This window comes from Tamandua tetradactyla, chromosome 2 (assembly GCF_023851605.1).
Source record: "Tamandua tetradactyla isolate mTamTet1 chromosome 2, mTamTet1.pri, whole genome shotgun sequence".
NCBI lineage: Eukaryota > Metazoa > Chordata > Mammalia > Pilosa > Myrmecophagidae > Tamandua > Tamandua tetradactyla.
The window spans coordinates 56150345-56176945 of NC_135328.1; the positions used below are offsets into that span (position 1 = coordinate 56150345).

Sequence of the window (26601 nt, forward strand, 5' to 3'; positions counted from 1 at the left end):
CTAGACCAGACAGGTTCTGAAATGCAGAGGGGCCAACCTCTCCAGAACATCAACTAGTTCCATCCCCTTATCCCAAATTATCAACAGTCCTTTCCAACCTTAAAAAGTTAGAATAGGCATAACTCAAATACCCCAAAAAGAGTGGGAGAAAGATCAAAGGTGATGGTGGAGTTATATAGAGAAGGTAGGATTTAACAAATGAGTATGAATGATGAATCATTATATTGATTTTTTTTTAGTCTCCAGTATCTTAGAGCAGCTAGAAATAAAAATCTAAAATTGTGGAATTGTAAACTGTAGCAAGCTCTAAAATCCATCCTACAAGATGCTAAGCAAGCCAGAACCCAGAATTGTGTTCCGGAGGAGCTAAGTAAAGGCCCACAGATGTCAAGTGAAGAAACCCCACAGGAAACAGAGGCTGAAAGCAATGGAGCCCAGGAGTAAGGGATCAGCAGATGCCGGTCACGTATCTTACTAGCTGTCAGAGATGTTCCAGAGGGCATCAGCTTTTGAGTGAAGGTAGCCTCTTGTTGATGGCTTAGTTTGGGCATCTTCTTGGCACTAGAAGTAGAAACTTTTAACTTAACAAATTCCCTTATTAAAAGCCATTCCATTTCTGGTATATTGCATTCTAGCAGCTTAACAAACTAATATAGTGGGTCAAAGAAGAAATTGAAGAGAAATCAGTAAATATCTTGAGATGAATGAAAATAAGAACATAACATATCAAAACTCATGGAATGTGACAAAGGCAATGCTGAGAGGGAAATTTATAGCCCTCAAAGCCTACATTAATATAGAAGAAGAGCTAAAATCAAAGACCCAATTGCACACCAGGAAGAACTAGAGAAAGAACAGCAAACTAATCCCAAAGCAAGCAGAAGGCAAGAAATAACAAAGATTAGAGCAGAAATAAATGAAATTGAGAACAACAACAACAGAATCAACAAAACCAAAAGTTGTTTCTGTGAGATGATCAATAAAATTGACAAACTCTTACTAAGACTAACCAAAAAAATATAAGAGAGAGAGAAAAAATGCAAATAAATAAAATCAGAAATGAAAGAGGACACTATGGACAAATGTATTGTCAACAAATTAGAGAGATGAAATAGACAATTTCCTAGAAACACAAGAACAACCTACATTGGCTCAAGAAAAAATAGAAGACCTCAACAAACCAGTCACAAGTAAACACATTGAATCAGTCACCCAAAAATACTCCCCCAAAATAAAAGCCCAGGACCAGATGGCTTCAAAGACTAATTCTAATACTCATTACAAAAAGAATTCATACCAAATTTGCTCAAACTCTTCCAAAGAATTGAAGGGGAAACACAACCTAACTCATTCTATAAGGCCAGTATTACACTAATATCAAAGCCAGAAAAAGAAAAGAAAATTACAGACCAATCTTCTAATGAATATAGATGCAAAAATTCTTAAGAAAATACCTACAAATTAGGGTGGGTAAATTAGGGCTCAGTGGTAGAGTTCTTGCCTGCCATGCTGGAGATCTGGGCTCACTTCCCGGAGCCTACCCATGTCAAAACAAAAACAAAAACAAAAAGGCACTTGCAAATTAAATCCAACAGCACATTAAAAGATTGATACACCATGATCAAGTGGGTTTTATCAAAGGTATGCAAGGGAGGTACAACAATCAGAAAATCAATCAATGTAATACACCACATTAACAAATTAAAGGGGAAAAAAAATACCTGATTATCTCTATTGATGCAAAAAAAAGGTATTTGACAAAATCCAGCATCCTTTCTTGATAAAAACACCTCAAAAGATAGGAAGAGAAGGAACCTTCTCAATATGATGAAGGGTATATCTGAAAAACCCACAGCCAACGTTGGACTCCATGGTGAAAGACTGAAAGCGCTTCATCTAAGATCGGGAACCTGACAAGGATGTCCACTGTCACCACTACTATTCAATTCAAGAGCAATATGGCAAGAAAAAGAAATAAAAGCATCCAAATCAGGAATAATTAAAACTTACACTATTTGGACTTCCGGAGAAGATGGCGGCTTAGTAAGACGCGAGGGTCTTAGTTCCTCCTCCAGAACAGCTACTAGGGAAGTAGAAACGGTACAGAACAGCTCCTGGAGCCAAGACAGAGACCAAGAAGACAGCATGCCCCATTCTGGAACGGCTGACTGGCTGGGAGAACCTGCTGCGGTGAGATCACCGAGGGGCGCGTGCTTCCCCGGGCTGGGGCAGCAGGCGGCCGGAGTCCCTCCCTCCCTCCTTCCCAGGCCGGCTGGGAGAATTGGACAGGCGATCCCCTCAAGCCGCGGCAGCTGGCGCACCCCCCCCCCCCACGCAGCCCCCCGGACCAGCTGGGAGAATTGGATCGGAGATCCCCAAGCCGTGGAGACTGGCGACCGGGGTCCTTTCCAAACACGTGGCTTCCCGGTCCAGCTGGGAACAGTGGATAGGCACTCCCTCAAGCCACGGCGGCCAGCGCCCGCCCGCCATGCTTGGCACCCCGGGCCGGCTGGGAAATTTGGACAGGCGCTCCCCCAAGCCGCGGAAGCCGGCGACGCCCCCCACGTGTGGATTCCCGGACCAGCTGGGAGATTCAGATTGGCACTCCCCCAAGCCGCTTCGGCTGGCGACCCTCCCCTACAGCGAGTTTTCCAAAGTTAAAGGAGCCACAGCATCTTTTACTGGTGGGACCTGCAGACAGACGAGCGCCACGAGCGCCACCTACTGGGCAGGATAAGAAAAACAGAGCCCAGAGATTTCACAGAAAAATCTTTCAACCTGCTGGGTCCCACACCCAGGGAAATCTGATTAAATGCCCAGACGCCAGCAGAAGATAACGGATCACGCTTGGAAAATTGAAGATATGGCCCAGTCAAAGGAACAAACCAATAGTTCAAGAGATACGGGAGCTGAGACAACTAATGCTGAATATACGAACACAAATGGAAAACCTCTTCAAAAACCAAATCAATAAATTGAGGGAGGACATGAAGAAGACATGGGCTGAACAAAAAGAAGAAATAGAAAAACTGAAAAAACAAATCACAGAACTTATGGGAGTGAAGGACAAAGTAGAAAAGATGGAAAAAACAATGGATACTTACAATGGTAGATTTAAAGAGACAGAAGCTAGAATTAGTGATTTGGAGGATGGAACATCTGAATTCCAAAAAGAAACAGAAACTATAGGGAAAAGAATGAAAAAACTTGAACAGGGGATCAGGGAACTGAATAACAATATGAAGTGCACAAATATACGTGTTGTGGGTGTCCCAGAAGGAGAAGAGAAGGGAAAAGGAGGAGAAAAACTAACGGAAGAAATTATCACTGAAAATTTCCCAACTCTTATGAAAGACATAAAATTACAGATCCAAGAAGTGCAGCGCACCCCAAAGAGATTAGACCCAAATAGGCGTTCTCCAAGATACTTACTTGTTAGAATGTCAGAGGTCAAAGAGAAAGAGAGGATCTTGAAAGCAGCAAGAGAAAAACAATCCATCACATACAAGGGAAACCCAATAAGACTATGTGTAGATTTCTCAGCAGAAACCATGGAAGCCAGAAGACAGTGGGATGATATATTTAAATTACTAAAAGAGAAAAACTGCCAACCAAGACTTCTATATCCAGCAAAATTGTCCTTCAAAAATGAGGGAGGAATTAAAACATTCTCAGACAAAAAGTCACTGAGAGAATTTGTGACCAAGAGACCAGCTCTGCAAGAAATACTAAAGGGAGCACTAGAGTCAGATACGAAAAGACAGAAGAGAGAGGTATGGAGAAGAGTGTAGAAAGAAGGAAAATCAGATATGATATATATAATACAAAAGGCAAAATGGCAGAGGAAAGTATTACCCAAACAGTAATAACACTAAATGTTAATGGACTGAATTCCCCAATCAAAAGGCATAAACTGGCAGAATGGATTAAAAAACAGGATCCTCCTATATGCTGTCTACAGGAAACACATCTTAGACCCAAAGATAAACATAGGTTGAAAGTGAAAGGTTATGAAAAGATATTTCATGCAAATAACAACCAGAAAAGAGCAGGAGTAGCTATACTAATATCCAACAAATTAGACTTCAAATGTAAAACAGTTAAAAGAGACAAAGAAGGACACTATCTACTAATAAAAGGAACATTTAAACCAGAAGACATAACAATCATAAATATTTATGCACCGAACCAGAATGCCCCAAAATACGTGAGGAATACACTGCAAACACTGAAAAGGGAAATAGACACATATACCATAATAGTTGGAGACTTCAATTCACCACTTTCATCAATGGACAGAACATCTAGACAGAGGATCAATAAAGAAATAGAGAATCTGAATATTACTATAGATGAGCTAGACTTAACAGACATTTATAGGACATTACATCCCACAACAGCAGGATACACCTTTTTCTCAAGTGCTCATGGATCATTCTCAAAGATAGACCATATGCTGGGTCACAAAGCAAGTCTTAACAAATTTAAAAAGATTGAAATCATACACAACACTTTCTCAGATCATAAAGGAATGAAGTTCAAAATCAATAATAGACGGAGTGCCAGAAAATTCACAAATACGTGGAGGCTCAACAACACACTCTTAAACAACGAGTGGGTCAAGGAAGAAATTGCAAGAGAAATTAGTAAATACCTAGAGGCGAATGAAAATGAAAACACAACATATCAAAATTTATGGGACGCAGCAAAGGCAGTGCTAAGAGGGAAATTTATTGCCCTAAATGCCTATATCAGAAAAGAAGAAAAGGCAAAAATGCAGGAATTAACTGTCCACTTGGAAGAACTGGAGAAAGAACAGCAAACTAATCCCAAAGCAAACAAAAGGAAAGAAATAAAGATTAGAGCAGAAATAAATGAAACTGAAAACAATAGAGAAAATCAATAAGACCAGAAGTTGGTTCTATGAGAAAATCAATAAGATTGATGGGCCCTTAGCAAGATTGACAAAAAGAAGAAGAGAGAGGATGCAAATAAATAAGATCAGAAATGGAAGAGGAGACATAATTGACCTCACAGAAATAAAGGAGGTAATAACAGGATACTATGAACAACTTTACGCTAATAAATACAACAATTTAGAGGAAATGGACGGGTTCCTGGAAAGACATGAACAACCAACTTTGACTCAAGAAGAAATAGATGACCTCAACAAACCAATCACAAGTAAAGAAATTGAATCAGTCATTCAAAAGCTTCCTAAAAAGAAAAATCCAGGACCAGACGGCTTCACATGTGAATTTTATCAAACATTCCAGAAAGAATTAGTACCAACTCTGCTCAAACTTTTCAAAAAAATCGAAGCGGAGGGAAAGCTACCTAATTCATTCTATGAAGCCAACATCACCCTCATACCAAAACCAGGCAAAGATATTACAAAAAAAGAAAACTACAGGCCAATCTCTCTAATGAATACAGATGCAAAAATCCTCAACAAAATTCTAGCAAATTGAATCCAACAACACATTAAAAGAATTATACAACATGACCAAGTAAGATTCATCCCAGGTATGCAAGGATGGTTCAACATAAGAAAATCAATTAATGTAATACACCATATCAACAAATCAAAGCAGAAAAATCAACATGATCATCTCAATTGATGCACAGAAGGCATTTGACAAGATTCAACATCCTTTCCTGTTGAAAACACTTCAAAAGATGGAATACAAGGGAACTTCCTTAAAATGATAGAGGGAATATATGAAAAACCCACAGCTAATATCATCCTCAATGGGGAAAAATTGAAAACTTTCCCCCTAAGATCAGGAACAAGACAAGGATGTCCACTATCACCACTACTGTTCAACATTGTGTTGGAGGTTCTAGCCAGAGCAATTAGACAAGAAAAAGAAATACAAGGCATCAAAATTGGAAAGGAAGTAAAACTATCACTGTTTGCAGACTATATGATACTATACGTCGAAAACCCGGAAAAATCCACAGCAAAACTACTAGAGCTAATAAATGAGTACAGCAAAGTAGCAGGTTACAAGATCAACATTCAAAAATCTGCAGCATTTCTATACACTAGCAACGAACAAGCTGAGGGAGAAATCAAGAAACGAATCCCATTTACAATTGCAACTAAAAGAATAAAATACCTAGGAATAAATTTAACTAAAGAGACAAAAGACCTATACAAAGAAAACCACAAAAAACTGTTAAAAGAAATCACAGAAGACCTAAACAGATGGAAGGGCATACCGTGTTCATGGATTGGAAGACTAAATATAGTTAAGATGTCAATCCTACCTAAATTGATTTACAAATTCAATGCAATGCCAATCAAAATCCCAACAACTTATTTTTCAGAAATAGAAAAACCAATAAGCAAGTTTATCTGGAAGGGCAGGGTGCCCTGAATTGCTAAAAGTATCTTGAGGAAAAAAAAGAAGCTGGAGGTCTCAAGCTGCCGGACTTTAAGGCATATTATGAAGCCACAGCGGTCAAAACAGCATGGTATTGGCATAAAGATAGATATATCGACCAATGGAATCAAATAGAGTGCGCAGATATAGACCCTCTCATCTATGGACATTTGATCTTTGATAAGGCAGTCAAGCCAACTCACCTGGGACAGAGCAGTCTCTTCAATAAATGGTGCCTAGAGAACTGGATATCCATATGCAAAAGAATGAAAGAGGACCCGTATCTCACACCCTATACAATAGTTAACTCAAAATGGATCAAAGATCTAAACATTAGGTCTAAGACCATAAAACAGTTAGAGGAAAATTAGGGAGATATCTTATGAAACTTACAATTGGAGGCGGTTTATGGACCTTAAACCTAAAGCAAGAGCACTGAAGAAAGAAAGAAAGAAATGGGAGCTCCTCAAAATTAAACACTTTTGTGCATCAAAGAACTTCATCAAGAAAGTAGAAAGACAGCCTACACAATGGGAGACAATATTTGGAAACGACATATCAGATAAAGGTCTAGTATCCAGAATTTATAAAGAGATTGTTCAACTCAACAATGAAAAGACAGCCAACCCAATTACAAAATGGGAAAAAGACTTGAACAGACACCTCGCAGAAGAGGAAATACAAATGGCCAAAAGGCACATGAAGAGATGCTCAATGTCCCTGGCCATTAGAGAAATGCAAATCAAAACCATGAGATATCATCTCACGCCCACCAGAACGGCCATTGTCAACAAAACAGAAAATGACAAGTGCTGGAGAGGATGCGGAGAAAGAGGCACACTTATCCACTGTTGGTGGGAATGTCAAATGGTACAACCACTGTGGAAGGCAGTTTGGCGGTTCCTCACAAAACTGAATATAGAATTGCCATATGACCCAGCAATACCATTGCTAGGTATCTACTCAAAGGACTTAAGGGCAAAGACACAAACGGACATTTGCACACCAATGTTTATAGCGGCGTTATTTACAATTGCAAAGAGATGGAAACAGCCAAAATGTCCATCAACAGATGAGTGGCTAAACAAAATGTGGTATATACATACGATGGAATATTATGCAGCTTTAAGACAGGATAAACTTATGAAGCATGTAATAACATGGATGGACCTAGAGAACATTATGCTGAGTGAGTCTAGCCAAAAACTAAAGGACAAATACTGTATGGTCCCACTGATGTGAACCGACATTCGAGAATAAACTTGGAATATGTCATTGGTAACAGAGACCAGCAGGAGTTAGAAACAGGGTAAGATAATGGGTAATTGGAGCTGAAGGGATACAGACTGTGCAACAGGACTAGATACAAAAACTCAAAAATGGACAGCACAATAATACCTAATTGTAATGTAATTATGTTAAAACACTGAATGAAGCTGCATCTGAGCTATAGTTTTTTTGTTTGTTTGTTTGTTTGTATCTTTTGTTTTTTTTTCTTTTTCCTTTTCTTTTTTTATTATAATTATTATTTTTATTTTTTTCTCTATATTAACATTTCATATCTTTTTCTGTTGTTTTGGTAGTTCTTTTCCTAAATCGATGCAAATGTACTAAGAAATGATGATCATGCATCTACGTGATGATGTTAAGAACTACTGATTGCATATGTAGAATGGAATGATTTCTAAATGTTGTGTTAATTTCTTTATTTTCTTTAATTAATAAAAAAAATTATACTATTTGAAGAGGACATGACCGTATATTTAGAATATCTCAAAAAATCTACAACAAAGCTACTAGAGCTAATAAATGAATTCAACAACGTGGCAGGATATAAAATGAACATGCAAAAATCAGTAGTGTTTCCATATATTAGTAAGGAACAATCTGAGGTGGAAATCAGGAAAAAAAAATTCCATTCACAATAGTAAATAGAAGACCAAATATCTAGGAATAAGTTTAACCCAAGACATAAAGGACCTGGACACAGAAAACTACACATTGCAAAAAGGAATCAGTGAAGACCTAAATAGATGAAGGACATTCCATGTTAACATGACTAAATATTGTCAAAACATCAATTCTACCTAAATTGATTCACAGATTCAATGAAATTCCAACCAAAATTCCAACAGTCTATTTTACAGAAATGGAAAATCCAATGATCAAATTTACTTAGATGAGTAAGAGGTCCCTGAATAGCTGAAACATCCTGAAAAAAAATGAAGTTGGAAGACTCATGCTTCCTTATTTTAAAGCATATAACAAAGATACAGTGGTCAAAAGAGCATGCTACTGGCATAAAGATAGACATATTGATCAACGGAATCAAATTGAAAGTTCTCACATCTATGGTCAATTGATTTTTGACAAGGCTGCCAAGTCTACTCAACTGGGACAGAACAGTCTCTTCAACAAATGGTGCTGGGAAAACTGGATATTCATAACCAAAAGAATAAAAGAGGACTCCTATCTCAAACTTCATATAAAAATTAATTCAAAATGGATCAAAGACCTAAATACAAGAGCCAGGAAGAATATGTAGGAAAGCATCTTCAAGATCTTGTGGCAGGTGGTGGTTTCTTAGACCTTACACCCAAAGCACAAGCAATGAAATGGAAGATAATATGACTCCTCAAAACTGAATACTTTTATGCTTCAAAGGACTTTGTCAAGGGCAGGCCACGGTGGCTCAGCAGGCAGAGTTCTCACCTGACATGCTGGGACCCAGGTTCGATTTCCGGTGCCTGCCCATACGAAAAAAAAAAAATCATATTTGATTGGGTTCTAATAAGAATTTTTTTTTAAAAAAGGACTTTGTCAAGAAGGTAAAAAGGCAACCTACTCAATGGGAGAAAATATTTGGAAACCAATATCTGATATAAAGAAATTCTACAACTCGATAATAAAAAGACAAATAACCCAATTTAAAAATTGGCAAAAGACTTATATAGACATTTTTCCAAAGAGAGAATACAAATAGCTATAAAATGCATGAAAAGATGCTCGACATCACTAGCTATTAGGGAAATGCAAACCAAAACCTCAATGAGATATTTCACACCTACTAGAATGGCCACTACTAAAAAAACAGAAAACTACAAGGAATAGGAACACTTATTCACAGCTAATGGGAGCGTAGAATAGAATAATTACTGAAGAACAGTTTTGCAGTTCCTCAGGAAGCTAAAATAGAATTGCCATATGATTCGGCAATCCCACTACAAGGTACATACTCAGAACTGAAAGCAGGGATATAACAGACATTCACACACTAATGTTCACAGTGGTATTATTCACAATTGCCAAAAGATGGAAACAACTCATGTGTCCATCAACTGATGCATGGATAAACAAAATGTGGTATGTACATATGATGGAATATTATTCAGCTATAAGAAATGAAGTCTGATGCCTGCAACAACAAGGTTGAACCTTGAGGACATTATGTTGAATGAAATAAGCCAGACACAAAAGGTCAGATATTGTATGACCTCACTAATATGAAGTAATTACAATGAGCAAACTCATGAGTTAATATTTAGGATATAGGTTACCAGGAGATAGAATGAGAGTAAAAAATGGGGAACTAATGTTTAATTTGGACAAATTTTTTAATAAGGTGGATTGCAAATGTTTTGAAATAAATAAAGGGGATGGTAGGACACTATCATGAATGCAATTAGCAGCAATGTATTGTGCATGTGATTGTGGTTGAAAGGCATTCTTTAGGGTCATGTATGTCACTAGAAGGAAAGCTAGAGGATAAAACAAGGGACTGCATAACATAGTGCATCCTGTTGTGGATGATGAATGTGGTTAATAGTACAAACATAAGATTGTTCTTTTGTGAATTACAACAAATGTAAGTCACTATTACGAGGTGATAATAATAAGGTGATATTTGGGAAAAAATACACCTAATGCAAACTATGAACTTCAATTAACAGTAATATTTCAAAATTCTCTCATCAATTATAACAAAGTTACCACACCAAGACTAAGTGTCAATAATGGGGGTTGTATAAGGTGTATGGGGCTTTCTTTGTGGAGCACTGAAAATGTTCTAAAATTGATTGTGGTGATGAATGTACAACTCTGTGATTATACTGAGAGTCACTGACTGGACCTTTTGAATGGATTTTTATGGTATGTGGATTAAAAAAAAGAAAAGAGATGACAGTAAAAAAAAAAAAAAGCCAGGGATGCTTGTGATGGTCAATTTCATATGTCAACTTGGCTGGGTTATGTTGCCCAGGTGTATGGCTGAGTACTAGGCAGCCTGTTATGTGAAGGTATTTGGTAGATGGGATTTATATCTACAATCAGTTGACTGCATCTACAATCAACAAAGGAGACTGCCCTCAGCAATGTGGTAATCTCATACAATCAACTGGAAGTCTCAAAAGCCAGAAATGAGGGTTTCAGAGGTCAGAAGAATTCTGCCTCCATTTCAACATTGACTTTTGCTGGAATTCCCAGCTAACCAGCTTCTCCTGGGTGATCTGGATTAAGGACTTTGACATCACCTTAACAGAGTTTCTAGCCCACAGCCTACCCTCTGAAGTTCAGACTTGCCAGCTCCCACAGTCACATGAGTTAATTTCTTATAATAAACCATATATAAATGCTACTAGACTATGTATCCCATCAAGACAAGAGTAAACCAAGAAAGACGATATAAGGTATAGGAAATGGGTGATCCTAACACAGGAGACAGGCAGAGAAGCCCTGGGAAAAATAGATGACAGCTGTGTCCTGGAATAGACGACAAGCAGTTAAGGTGAGAACAGACACATCTAGAGACAAACAGGCCATCACCAAGATTCTTGCAGCCACCATACTATCTTTTTAACCAGGGGACAGAACATCCAGGTGACCCTTGCCTAGATAACTTGTCTGTACTTAGCTTGTCTTCAATATGTGCTAGAATGAAATTCCTAGTCTCTTTTCTTTCTCTGGATCAGCTGAGAATATTCACTCCATCCTACATAAGTATGCAACTCTGACCTATTCCTAAGAGGTGGAAGTATGCCATGGTGAGTTTAGAAGCAGAAAACACAGAGAAGACTCCTCCTCTGACCATATTTTGGCAGCATATCCAGTATTTGACCCTAACTCTAGGCCTTGCCAGATATTCTAACTAGGTTATGGCTTAGGTTTCCCAAGACTCACTCATAACCTTGCCCACTGACTTTATCAGAGGGGATTTTATAAACTCTGAAGGAAGGTGAAGCTAGACCAAGTCTCAGACACTCTGCTTTTCCTCATCTAACAGTAACAATACTGCCCTTTCCTTAACCAGGCTTTCCTTCCTAATCAGCTTTTCAAAATAAAACCACATATATGATGAAGCTATAAAAAAATCAATAGAATGATTCATAGTAAAGCAAGAATAGTTGTCTCCGAGGTGAGACAGGGAACAAGATGGTTACAACCAGACAAGCTTTCACAAAGAGCTCTAAGTTACCAGTGATAGCCCATTTTCTAAGCTGGTTGGTGGCTACACAGGTATTCATGTGTTATTAAAATTTACATAACAAAAAATATATATAATAAACTTTTCTACATATATTTCATCATAAGTTGCTCTAAACTGAATGAGCCGCCTGTATGGTGTAGGCAGGGCTTGCGGAGAGGTGAGACTCATTATAAGAGAATCAGGCAGTAAGCCAGCTTTTTCGGTGGGAGATACCATAATGTCAATATATGTGAGTCACGTTTCGATCGCCTGCCTGGAGAGCGTTAGCCTGGTTGCTAGTCAAAGAAAAGTAAGAAGAGGAAGCTGAGCTATTTATAATTTAATTCCCTCCTTTTCAGTCTCAATTTCAGCTCCACCCTCCACCATGCCTGTTATCCTCACATCAGGAACCTCTCAGACTCAGTTTCTCCAGAGGATAAACCTGGGAATTTGGCAGGGGACCCCATTGAGAATGGCAGTGACCTGGTTTTGAAGAATGGAAAAAGGGATCCAGAGAGAGTCCAACCACTCAATATACAGACTTTCCATAATACCTTGTTTTTAGCCATGCACTTCATCTCCTGCCTTGCATGGTACTGGGTACCACCAAGTTGGTGGTAAGCACTTGCACTACAACTTCTAGTTATTAATTCTCCATCTGTCAGGAATATGTTTACTAATATGAATCATCTGGATTCCCAAATAATACCTCAACAGGGACATCTCCTAGGTCATATTTTCAATCTTTCACAAGATTCTTTAAAATTCTGTGTCACTAAATAGCTTATTTTCTGTACCTCCGAGGGTCCAGTTCATGGTCCTTGGATCCAGTCACTAATTCCGGATGAATTCGCACATGTTCCATCATTGGCTAGAAGAGTTTGAGTTGGCAAATTACAAACAGCTGAATTTCTGTGATATATTCATTCAATATAATATTATTCGAAAATAAAAAGGAATGAAGTCTCATAAAAACCAGCACAGATAAGACAAAAAGAAAACAACAAAATTTCACACCATTGTTTTGATTAATGGAGTTTTCATATGTAGCATGTGTCATAAATTTTAAGAAATTTAGAGCTAGAAAAAACCTTGGAGACAAAATTAATCTAAATTAATCTTATCCTTCACTGGGTTTTCATTCTCAAGAAATAGTACTGAATTTTTTAACCACCTCAAAGGATTGTTCTAAGGCTCGAATAAGTTCATAAATGAAAAAGAACTGATTTTTTGTCCTTGAGATAATTATTTGAAGTTATATCTGTAACTTTGATTTCAGCAAAGAAATAAAAATAAAAAAAGGAATGAAGTCAACTACACGATGATATTGTTAGCCACTGATTGCACACCAAGTATGGAATGTTCATATGTTAAGAATGTTCATGTTATATGTTGAGTGATCTTATTAATAAAAATTTTTAAAAAAAGGAATGAAGTACTGATACATGCTAAAATATGGATGAACCTCAAAAACATGTTAAGTGAAAGAGGTCAGTCATAAAAAATTACATATTGTATGATACCATTTGTAAATCCATGTTCTAGAAATGTTCAGAATAGGAAAATCCATATAGAAATAAAGTAAATGGTTGCCTAGGGCTGGGTGAGTGAGAGGGGATGCTTGAAGAGAAATAGGGAGTGCTTCTAAAGGGTACACGGTTTCTTTTTGGATTGGTTTCAGTACCACTCTTTGACTATACCAAAATCATTAATTGTACACTTTAAATGAGTGAATTGTATTGTATGTGAATTATATTTCAATTAAGCTATTACCAAAAAGAGTCTGAATTTCTTTTCAAAATTTCCCTGTCTATGACTTAATTCAATGCAGCCTGTCTAAACATTATGCTAACTACCAAATAAAGAAGCAATTTTAATTTACCTTGACCACTTCTTCAAAAGTCTCCAAGTTTTCCTTCATACTATAGTGAGAACGCAGAAAGGAGACGAAGTTGCAAGGGTACATTCCATAAAGGCGATGAAAGAGAGCATAAACGCTGGCATGGAGATGGACAAGATAGATTTCTGTCACATGGCCTAAAAAAGGAAACCATTTAGAGGAGATTTAGTTGGACACAAGATTGATGTGTACAAAACAGACATGAACGCACAGCTGCCAGCATGATCTTTTATTTACATATACTCCCACCTTACTCTAAAGATAGCTAAGTCAGAGGGCTTTTCTAAAATGCAATTCTGAACACACCAGACATTGCTATTTAAAATCCATCAAAGGCTCTCTATGGTCTTTGGTTAAAATTAAATTACTCAATGTGACCTATAAAGACTGATCTAATCTGTCTTCTTCGCCAGCTATTCCCCAAAAAGAACCCCAAACAGTCCCAAAATACTAAACTATCTTTATAATGATAGTCGTCCTTTCTAAAGTTATACTTTTACTTCTCCACTGCCCAACTAAGCACAAATTTCTTGAGGACAGGGATTGTTTTACTCACCTCTGTCTCTTTAGTACTTTTCACTGTGCTTAGCATATAATAGACATTCAAATATTTGAGAAACGAATTTGTGAGAACCTTTAAAATCAATACATAGCCTTAGCTGTGCAGTGTTATAGCTACAGAGTAAAAAATTATCTGGAAATTAACTTTATAGAGGTATATTTACTTAGTAGGAGAAACCGAAAATTGAATCTAGCTTTACTGAGAGTCAATGAAATTCTCATGTCTATAATATACATAAAAGCTCCTCTATAATAACAAACCATTCTTTTCTCCCAAAGAGGATCCTGCTAAGCAAGCTGGCATCATACGGGCCTTGTACATTTAATCCTGTACTGGAAGCCACAGTATTCTGTTTCACAGGTCTTAAATATGTCAACCTTTCAATACAAATTTTTCATACTGGGATTAACAAAAGATTCTAAATTTCACGTGCTTACAGCTTCTGAATCACTTTGATAGAGCTGTGCCACCTGCTGATATGGAAAACAATCCCACTGTATTTGAAACTAGAATGGTAATTTAGGACATGCTGTATTTTCTCTCCTCCTTCTACATATACAATGAACAGGCTCTTGCACCAGAAGTTTGTATTCTGTTACAACAGACCAGCAGAATAAAACATAAATGTTCAGCAAGCTTAGTTGTAGATAGCTACAATCTAGATTGAAGTTGTTTTTCAGCTTACTGAAAGTCAGGATGTTTTACATCCTACTATCCTATTTCTCCCTGACACTTAATCCTTTGAAATCAACAGAATAAAGAAGGTATCTCAATAGTCATACATCTTATACGAGCCTACAGAGCAAACTCCTAAGATATTTCCTTATATGTGGTGAAACCCTCCCATCTCAGCTATAAAATTCTGTATGTCCTTTCCTTACAGCTCTGGCCTAGTAATCAATAATGAAAAAATTTGCCTGTTAGGGTCTGATAGGTATATGGAGAGATCTTTACCTGGTTTCTTCAGGCACCACGATGAAAGACGGCCAAAAATATCGAAGAAGTCATGAAGGTGCTGTTTCCCTGACTGTGGAATCATTGGTAGCATGGTTATTAACACTAAAACTCCTGTTGTGAGGACTACTACATCGGTGTCAGTCTGCAGAAGAAAATGTCAAACAAGATGAAAAACCTGTCACACACAGCTTTAGGATCAGCACTATATAGCACATGTAGATACTCCACACAAGGAAATCGTGAATTATAATTTCACTCATACACCCATTTCCCTATCCCTAAAGAATGTGGAGGGACAGTACTGAAATAGACTCAAAAGGAAAACTACTGAGAACTAGTTCTACTTTAGCGAGTCTATGGGGAGCATTTACCACATACCTATACAAACTCATCCAGGAAATTTTAAATCTGACTTGGTGATGCTCATTGTCCTAAAGCCTTAAGGCTGTCCTAATTATAGCACTTGGATGAAAGCATGAGAAACTGCTTTTTTACCAGAACTGCGGAATGCTACTGTTTTCCTTCATTCAACCAAATCCTCACATATTTACTTTTTGTTACTGCAGTTAAAAAAAAAATCACTACACATTGATAAATAAATCACTATTTTTTAAAAGGGCTTCAACAACAAATATATACTTTGAGAAGAAATTAATTTAAAACTAACAGGTCTCATCTTCACGGCAGTACTTAAAGATCAGCAGCAAATAAGAGAAGACATAGTGACTACAACCATGCCTACAGTTTAAATATCAAGTCAAATAACTTTAGGCTAACTGAAGATACTTAATACCCAACAGATAATGAATCAATTCAGACTAGCTGCAACAGTTCATCTGACCCATAATTAAATCATAGGCTTTTGCCAAGTAACTGAAATTCAGATTTAAGAAACAAGGTATTAATCAAAAGGCTACTGATGCAGGATAAGACATCCATTAATTCTATTATAAAAGAAATCTACAAGTATGGAAATAAAGTTTTAAATAGATTTAGTTTTCATAACAAGCATTAAGCCTTTTGTTATAGTAGAAATATCTGGTAAGAAGATCCAAGAATATATTACCAAGTAAAGTTTGAGCAAAAAAGGACCCCCAATTTCATTTATAATAAAATTCTAACTGAAAACATGAGTAATATTCCATTTCTGATTTTCAAGGATTACCTGTTTAGAAAAGATAAGTGATCTGAACTAAATGTTCTGCCTCAAACCTGGATAATAATCTCAATAATAATTTTTAAAAATAAAATTGTTCCTATTTTCTCTCAACATTAAATGCACATTTTTACGATGGCTCTGTCAATGTGACTCCTTGGGATCAAGCTCTGGGGACAATAAAACATGTTTACTCTCATTGACAGAGAAAAAAATCAATTTGCATGATGCTGTATCAGATGAATTCAAAGGTACTGCCATCCTGGAATAAACACTATTGGATATTTTCATGTCTCTTTGAGGTACAGGCAGTTAATATTAACCACATTTTCTTATTTTTATAGATAGGAAACAAGTCCAGGAACTAAAACAAATAGACCTGAGTTTTCTGTAAGCCAGTGTCAAATCTAAGACCATAAAGTTCTATTTAGGTTATAACTTCCTGTATAGAAAAATACACTAAATTTAGGGCAAAAAATAGAATGTAACTCATTAGACCTTATATCAACAAACCCTAAATTATAGCTACAACCAGAACATGATGCTCCTAAACGGTTAAAAGAGACTTTAAGCCATTTTTCTATTAATCTAACATTCCTATTAGCTAAAGGAGAATTTAGAAACAAGCATTCCTAAAAGAAAAATCAGCATATTTTTAACTGAGGAAAGACTAGCCAATGATGAAATAAAATATTTGAAATAATGTAATTTTGAACCAATATGACAGAAATTGTACCATATTTAATCAGACAAAAGACATTAAACAAAGTGATGGATTTGAGATTTTACTAAGTACCAACTCTGGACTACATTACAGTTGAGAAAAACCAAATGCTGAGATGTCTTTAAACTTCAAAATTTTAAATCTAGTTTGCTTGTTTTAAGTTTCTCCAAATTTTAGAAGCTATATTCATAAAAACAGGTTCATTTAAATCTTCACAGGCATCCTACCTTGAGACATTTTAGTAAAGAAGGCAAAAGAGGTGCTTGAGAGAGCTTATGCTTCCAAGATGGTTGCAGTCTTATCACATGCCCCAATAACGAGAGGATGCGTAAACGAGTGGCGGCTTTGCCCACATATTCATTAATTTTATCCAAGAGGTGCTGAAGATTTAAGAGAACAAGGGAAAGCTTTATTTGAATGCATGAAGTTAACACAAATAGAGTTAGTAATCCAGTTCCTCAAGTCTTCCCTTTGATTTAAAGCAAGGGTAAAGAGGTTAAATTCAAGATTTTTTTAAACCGTGTTAGCAAACAAAACATGCCTGCATTTGGCCTGAGAATTGGCAGCCAGTTTGCAATCCTAAAAAAAGGACTCCCATAATACAAGTCTGCAAGAGGGGGGGAGTCTTTCTGAAACGCAAATAAGACACTTCTTACAATAACCACAGGTTTGGGACCTGAAGCTTGCTGAAGCTGTGAGGGGATCCTGCAGGAAGCAACTACTTTCAGTAGCCCAAATTACTAAGTTTGGCACCAAATATAAACCATGTTGTTGAAGAAGCTAAAATTTAGCTCAAAGTAAAAAAATACAAGAGTAATTGTAAAAGGTATACAATGGCAAGTTCTTCAAATCCTAGTGAAACTGCACTCACGTATGAACTTGACTTAAGTCTGCAATTTACAAAACTTTCTTAGCTGTTAATCAAAAACAAAAAACAAAGGAGCCTTCCAAATAGTTTGTGCTGGGAAACAGGACTGACAGGTACCATTATTTATCTACATTTACAAATGTCCCCGTCTTGAAAAATGTCTAAAAATTCTTTTCAAAGAATGGTTTTAAAGATGGTACCTTATAGGTCAAATTGTCACTGTAAATTATCATATTAGATTATAGGATTTCTTTAAAAACAAGACCTTGAGAAGTCTCTGAAGTTTTATTTTGTAAACTTTTTCAGGAAACATACGTCCTACAAATTATTTTTATATGTAGTTGTAATTTGGTAACAATGTCACGGATGGAATACAGAAGTTGAAGGAATAAACTCTGGCCAAACTGTGCAGTGGATTTAGACAGAAACTGCTACACTACTCTACTATTACATTTCAGCAGTTACCTTATCATGTGGCTCTTGCAATGAAGTCAGGATGTGCAAAACTGGCTGAGAATTGGTTTCCAGGTAATGATCCACCAAGGTGTTTACAAGCATAGGACCTCGGTCTAAATAAAGAGAAGGGCGGTTTATAATATTGATTTCCTCTATCGTTCTAAATTTTCCTCAAACAGTTTCTGACACAAAAACCACAAAATGTTTCTTTTTATGCTACCCAGATATACTTAATATTGTACTTCTTTCTCCTTAAATTTATCTAGGTGAGCAATTCTAAGCTTATTTGCCTAAATATCCATAAAAGCATATGAAATGCTACCTTAAATTTTTTTATTGCTTTTTTTTATTACAAAAACGAATCTATGTCTAGTGTTACAAACTCAGACTATCGGTAAATATATAATATAAAAGTGAAAGTACCTGTCTCCCAACCCGCTCTTCAGATAAAGACCCTTACATTTGGCTATATTTTCTTCCAAACCTTTTCAGGCTTTCTGCACCTAAACCCCTCGTGTCCATATATATAGTTTAGTTGTATGTATGCGTTTTCACTTCACTATGTGTTGCAGACACTTTCCCAGGTCAGTACATATGCCTGACCTCCTAGTTCACTACTATATGGCTACACATATTTTAATAATTTGCCTACTGAAAACATTTGGGTTTTTCCAATTTTTCACTATATTTCATCCAAGGCTATAATGAAATACAGATTTTTGTAAGTGAACCAAATGGTACATGACTTTAAATTGATGACAGATACTCCAAAATGGCTGAACACCAATTTACACTTATGCTAACAGTAACCGTTTCTACCATCAATGTGTGATTTTTGCCAATCTGATAAGCAAAAAAAAAGGTACTATTTAAATTTTTATTTCTCTGAGTAAAGAGGGGCTAAGCATTTTCATGTTTAAAACAATATGTATTTTTTACAGATAACATGATATATCTGGGAATTACTTTGAAATACTCAATGTGCATACAAGTCAGAAAGGATAAAGAGAACAAGAATGACAGAAACTTTGAAGCTGGGTTCATTACATTTGATATATGATTTTTAACTTCTGTGTGTGTATATATTTGATTATTTCCATGATTAAAATTTAAAACCTACACATATATATTGACTCCATCAATGTATGCTCTTTTTTTGGTGGTTTTAAAGACTCTATAGAAGATGAAAACTAAAATTTATCAGCAGGGCTCTATTTACCTCTAGGTCAATCTCTTCCAATTAGCAGAAAAGTCAGAAATGGTATTATTTTGCTCACCTAAATTGAGGTTCTCCTTAATGACAGCTGTTATATCATCTGGCACACCCAGTATGGAGGAATCCAGCATGGAGAGGAGCTCCCCAATATTTGCTTGTTGGGCCATTATCTTGCATGAATGTGCTTATGCCAGTTCCAGTACATGTGTTAAAGACTCCACAGCTTCTTCATTGGTACCACTACCAGACTGGGAGAAAAAAAAAAAAAGGAAGACTAACAATATGATAAAATGTTTTTCCCCCACAAAGAACTACTTGCAAGACAAACCAGAAAATGTGTTAAATACAGTAAAAAGTTTGATCAGAGATTTGTTGATGAAAGAAGCTAAGATGTGTGAATAATTCTATCAATGACAAATTTATGGAGAAGGATGTACTACATAATAAAACAATCAGAGAAAAACTAAAAAAACTGATACTAGTTAGAAATGATCATCAAAACAACTTAATAACCAAACTTAAATTTTATTCTTACTTCTGATTCTACCTTGGGTTTTGGGTAAGACTATGTTTATGTTTCAAATCATTGATCTGAGAAGTAGATGAACTGTTTTCAGAAAAAGAACGAAAGCAAACTATTTCCTTCTTGACAATTCCATCAACATCTGAAAGTTAGTATAGGTGGTTAGCTCACAAGTCCATAAGTCCAATACCTTGTTGAACCAGGAATCATTTCTCTAGTTTTAGAACACACTCCCCATCCTAGACATCACTCTACACCCAAATGTCGTTGGTTACAAGGAAAAAGCACATGAACATGGACCATCAGGACAAACCTGTACTTTTCAAAAACTCATTGCTTTATGGAAGTGAAATAGTTGCCTTCTCTATATATACAAAAGCAGCTCAGTCCCCAAGTGTCACTATACACATTTATAAGTATTCTTCCCCATTTTGATTTCTGAAGTTTAAAAATAAAAAAAACCCCAAGTAATAACAGCTGCTTTTATTAGACAGATACTGAGCACCTTTTATAAATATCACTGCATGTAATCCTCATACACGTAACTGATAATTTGTCCCCATTTTACAGGGAGGAAAAAGAGATCAAGCTATTTGCCCAGAGTCACAAAGTTAGCAAGAGGCAAAACAGGGTGGTGGAAGGGGGTTGAAATTTGAACCCAGATCTGCCTGACACCAAAGCTCCATGTCCTTGAATGTGACATTAAACTACCTTGTGGTTTTGATCCCAGGGCAACTCTGTGAGAATCAAATAAGCAGGTATTATCTTCATCATACAAATGAAGGTAAGTAAATTTTTGTACTCTAAAAAAAGGCTGTCTCAATACACATGGTAGAAAAGAACTTAGGTGGTCCAACTCCCACGCCAATATTTACATATGAGATTCCGAACCACATTAAAATATATTTCCGTTACTTTTCTTTCACTAGGCTAAATTAGCAGTTCTTAAGCTTTAGCATGTTTCAAAACCACCTGAGATACTTGTTAGAAGCACAGTTTCCTGGACCCACCCCAGAACTGAATTTTGGGCCAGGAATCTATATTTTACCAAGCACCCCAGGTGATTCTTAGAGAGGTGACACACAAACCCTGTTTAAGAAACACTATTCTAAAGAAAAATCCACCTAAAATACTCCTGCAAGGCCGTCAAATGACCCCAGAAACTTAGATTATGAACTTACTATAATCTTGTTTAATTATAACTTGGTAACATTCAGTGATTTAGCTCTTGGTGAATCCGAAATTGATTAGCTGGAGAAATCTATTAAAATGTCTAAATGAATTATTGATATCAAATCATGGTATAGGAAGTTTCTGCCTCAAAAGCTATAAACATAAATCTTATAAGTAAATTACAAAGGAAGTTTATTTCAAAGATCTCAGAGATCTGAAACTATACTTGATAAGATTCTGCTGTAAAAAATTAAAAATGAAAATAAAAACAAATTTTACTTTATTGTGAGGTAAATTAAACTTTTAAATGAAGGTAATGCCAACCTGTCAGGGTTTATTGTTCATTAGGAAGATTAAATGAGATCGTGTATTTTAAGCACTTAACACAGTACCTGGAACAAATATATAAACATTCACTGAATAATACCTATGTATCATAAAGAATACTAGTAAAGTCACTTTCAAAATGAATCTTTAATAGCACATTTATCTAGGTACTCCCCTCATTCATTTCCACTTCAGATAATTGACAAATAATTCTCAATTAGTGGGTAAAGGATGCAGTTCAGGAACTTAAAAAAGTATTTTGTCCATAAGTTTAGTTTTGTTTCAAAAAAATTGTTACTTAGTCTCAGTGTAGTGAGACTCTGAGTTTGTCTTTTGTGTATTCGGTAGTCTATATTGTCAGATCTAGTCTTCTAAATGCAGGCAATCCCAGCATAGAGTGACATGAACTAAACTCTAAACAAAGGTGGCATCTATGCAGTCAACCTGGTGATAGTCAGGGCCAACTAGCTTGGGCTACCCAGCTTATTTTTCAGTTTGCAAATTTAGGTGTAAAAGTTTCGTTTCTAAGGCTACTCTTTCTAAATTCTTTAAAGAAGGCAAGGTAGTATGAGACTATTTTTGGCAACAAGCTTTTCTTTTTGGTTCTAAAATTCTTTTTTAACCATATATTTAATCCCAAGAAAAAATACAAATCTTGTGCTTTATGTGAGCTTCTTTGTATAAGTGACCCAAGTTCAAGTGTTTTTGATATACTAAAAAACCCTCAATGAGAGTAAAATCATAAGCTTTTGGAAATCAGTCCCTTGAGTATAATACCTTTCTTGTTAAAATTCACTCAAATGTTTCCTGAGGGTCTACTAAATGCAGGGTGCTAAGCAGCAAATGCAATAAGGAATTATATGTGATCTAGGAGAAAAAATGGCCATGGCCTAGCAGGCACACAAAGGAGGGAAGTGACCAGTTTGACATGGACTAAGTGGTGGTATGTAAGATGGAGACATGTTAAACACACTTTGAAGACTACAGAACACTGGCTGGGAAAAGCAACATAAAGGTCAGTGCCATTTAAGACATAAAAATCTTTCTAGTTAGACACCACCATTTTGGAAGAAACCAAGTACAGAAAATAGAATATAAGAGAAGCTCAAAGACCGTTCTTACATTTATGTAACTTATATGCCAAAGCAACATTCCACTCAGTTTAATATTACCTTAGTGGTTACATGCCACAGTACAGTGTTATAGAAAACACCAATCATATTAGGGAGCTATGATTTAAATTCTTTTTCAACACCCACTCCCCAACTCAAAACCTGTCTCTCTGCCAGTCTTACAGATCCCAGATAAAAAGGCACTACTATCAGCCTCCTAGCTAAAGCAAACTACCAAGGTGACATCCTAGATTTTTCTCTCACTCCCACCTCATATCTAACCCAACAATAAACATATTTATTTCACTGTTTTCTTTGCTATCATCCTAGTCCAAGACCCCATCTCTCCCTTACTATTTGCTTGCTTGCACTCCTGCTCCCCTTCAATTAATTTGCCACCAAACCACCATAAGAGACTTTTAAACATGGAAATCAAAATTTTTCATTCCCCCCATTTAAAATCATCCAGTGGCACTTCTCAGAAGAGTAAATACAAATGGCCAAAAGGCACATGAAAAGATGCTCAACTTCCCTGGATATTAGGGAAATGCAAATCAAAACCACAATGAGATTTCATTTCACACCCACCAGAATGGCCATTATCAATAAAACAGAAAATGACAGTGCTGGAGATGATGTGGAGAAAGAGGCATACTTATCCACTGCTGGTGGGAATGTCAAATGGTACAACTGCTGTGGAAGACAGCATGGCAGTTCCTCAGGAAGCTAAGTATAGAATTGCCATATGATCCAGGATTACCATTGCTAGGTATCTACTCAGAGGACAGGAGGGCAAGGACACAAATGGACATTTGCACACCAATGTTTATAGCAGCATTATTTACAATTGCCAAGAGATGGAAACAGCCCAAATGTTCATCAACAGCCCAAATGTCCATCAACAGACAAGTGGCTAAGCAAGCTGTGGTATATACATACGATGGAATATTATGCAGTTGTATGACAGAATAAAGTCATGAAACACATAACAACATGGATGGACCTTAAGGACATTATGCTGAGTGAGATTAGCCAGAAACAAAAGATCAAATACTGTATGGTCTCTCATGTCAATATGAGCTAATACTAGTGAATAAATTTGGAGAATTTCATTGGTAACAGAGACCACTGGTGATAGAAATAGGTTAAGATACTCGGTAATTGGAGCTGAAGGGATACAGATTGTGCAACAGGACTGATTGTAAAAACTCAGAAATGGATAGCACAATACTACCTAACTGTAATACAATTATGTTAAAACACTGAATGAAGCTGAATGTGAGAATGATAGAGGGAGGAGGGCTGGGGGCACAAATGAAATCAGAAAGAAAGATAGATGATAAAGACTGAGATGGTATAATCTAGGAATGCCTAGAGCAAATAATGGTAGTGACTAAATGTACAAATTTTAAAAATGTTTTTCATGAGGAAGAACAAATGTCATTACTGCAGGGTGTTGAAAACAGATGGCAATTGATATTTTAAAATTTTAACTTATGTGTGAGACTAAAGCAAAAAATGTTTATTTGGTACAAAATTTACATTTTGACTAGTGCATTTCCTAATATAACTTACGTAGACAGCTTAATTGAACACCATCAGTACATGGAACCTTGAGTAGGATATGAGATTTTGTTGGTTTGCCCAGAGTAATGCCCCAATAAATCCCAGAGTGCTCTGAACAGTGAATTAAAAAAGTATTTGCAAAGTTCCCTTCGGGGAATGGTGAGAAAGGGGGAAAATTCAACTTCCCCAAGTTGAATTCTTGATATTCTCACAAGCAGTGGGGACAACCAAAGCAATAGGCTGAGCCCCCAATCTTGGGGTTTGTTCATATGAAACTTCAGCCCACAAAGGATAGGTCAAGCCTACTTAAAATTAGGCCTAAGAGTCACCCCCAGAGAACCTCTTTTGTTGCTCAGATGTGGCCTCACTCTCCAGCCAACACAACAAGCAAACTCACTGCCCTTCCCCTGTCGACGTGGGACATGACTCCCAGGATTGTGGACCTTCCTGGCAATCTGGGACAGAAATTCTAGAATGAGCTGAGACTCAGCATCAAGGGATTGAGAAAACCTTCTCGACCAAAAGGGGGAAGAGTGAAATGAGACAAAATAAAGTGTCAATGGCTGAGAGATTCCAAACAGAGATGAGAGGTTATCCTGGAGGTTATTCTTATGCATTAAATAGATATCACCTTGTTAGTCAAGATGTAATGGAGAGGCTGGAGAGAACTGCCTGAAAATGTAGAGTTGTCTTCTAGTAGCCATGTTTCTTGAAGATGATTGTATAATGATGTAGCTTTCACAATGTGATCATGTGATTATGAAAACCTCGTGTTTGATGCTCCTTTTATCTACCTTAACAACAGATGAGTAAAACATATGGAATAAAAATAAATAATAGGAGGAACAAATGTTAAAATAAATTTAGATTGAAATGTTAGTGATCAATGAAAGAGAGGGTTAAGGGGTATGGTATGTATGAATTTTTTTCTGTTGCCTTTTTATTTCTTTTCTGAATTGATGCAAATGTTCTAAGAAATGATCATGATGATGAATATGCAACTATGTGATGATTTTGTGAATTACTGATTATATATGTAGAATAGGATGATCATAAGTTAAGAATGTTTGTGTTTGTTGTTATATATTTTTTTAAATGTAAAAATTTATAAAAAAGTACATTGACAAAACTTTAAAAAAAAAATAGGGCAGGTATATGGAAACTATTTTCTGCATTTTCTACAACTTCTTAAATAAATAAATAACCAGGCAAAAAAAAAATTATCCAGTGGCTTCTCACGGAGCAATTAAGAGTCAATATGATGAGAATGGTCTATACAACCCCACATGATCTGGCCATTTATTCACTCCCCAACCTCCAATCTCATACCACTCTGCCTCTTTCTCCACTCCAGTCTCACTTTACTTAAAAACGTGAAAACTGGTTCTTGCTCAACCTGTGCAAAACATTGCAATCTCTGGGAAGCTTCTCCTGAGCACTCAATCTAAAGTAGTATGGATCTTATGAATAAAAGATACTTTCTAATTCACAAAGCTCCTACAACAAAGTTAAAATTCTATGACTGATTATCAGAGCTGATAAAACAATACCATAACTAATTTCAACAAGCGTAGAAAGTAGGTATTTAGCGAAGTTCAGTTTTGGCCTCTGTTACTGGCTGAAATCTAGTACTGGGCTTTGGGCCTTAGTCTTTAGAAGGTTAAAAAGTTGAATACTCAACTCTCTACTTCAGTGACATTTCTGGAACACTTGAACTTGGGTGTGTAATCAATAACTATATGGTGATGTAGTTATCATTATATCTAATCTATATGACATCAGTAATGTGAAAGGGCATGCATTTAGAAATACTATTAACTTAATACAAGTGTTTTACAAAGGTAAAACATTCTAGATGTAACATCCAAGTGAAAACGTCCTTTTGTATTTTATAAGTTCAAATTCTGTCAACTAAGTAGAAATGTATATGTTTTATTATAAAAGTGAAAATCTTCAATTAATGATGACTAATTGTTCAAAGACATTTAAGAACTTTCAAAAATTAGATATATTACCTAATAATATGAATACTAAGAGAAATTAGCTAGATAAATACAAATTACAGTGTATGCTCTTTGAACCAAATGTTCATACAACTTTAAATAACTCATGGCAAAATAACAGAAATGAGATTATATCCTAATTCTAACTTTTACAGAACTGGTTTTTTTGCATTTATTATAAACAAAAGCAACCTTTAAGAACTTAATT

At 36.2% G+C, this 26601-nt stretch overlaps 1 protein-coding gene across 4 annotated transcripts in view; it reads right to left on the minus strand.

Annotated features, from left to right (window-relative positions):
* TSC1 (TSC complex subunit 1) overlaps window positions 1-26601 on the minus strand; it is a 90417-nt gene that overhangs the window by 35250 nt on the left and 28566 nt on the right. For 3 of the 4 annotated variants that reach the window (XM_077147357.1, XM_077147359.1, XM_077147366.1), the window contains 6 exons: window positions 19751-19937; window positions 18483-18586; window positions 17377-17529; window positions 15267-15411; window positions 13733-13887; window positions 12648-12721 (listed from right to left, as the gene is read on the minus strand). In XM_077147357.1, the coding sequence (XP_077003472.1) occupies window positions 12648-12721; window positions 13733-13887; window positions 15267-15411; window positions 17377-17529; window positions 18483-18586; window positions 19751-19856 (737 nt within the window). In that variant the 5' untranslated portion in view covers window positions 19857-19937. Of the gene's footprint in view, window positions 1-12647; window positions 12722-13732; window positions 13888-15266; window positions 15412-17376; window positions 17530-18482; window positions 18587-19750; window positions 19938-26601 lie in introns of those variants that run through there. The other variant, XM_077147371.1, reaches the window with a different exon arrangement.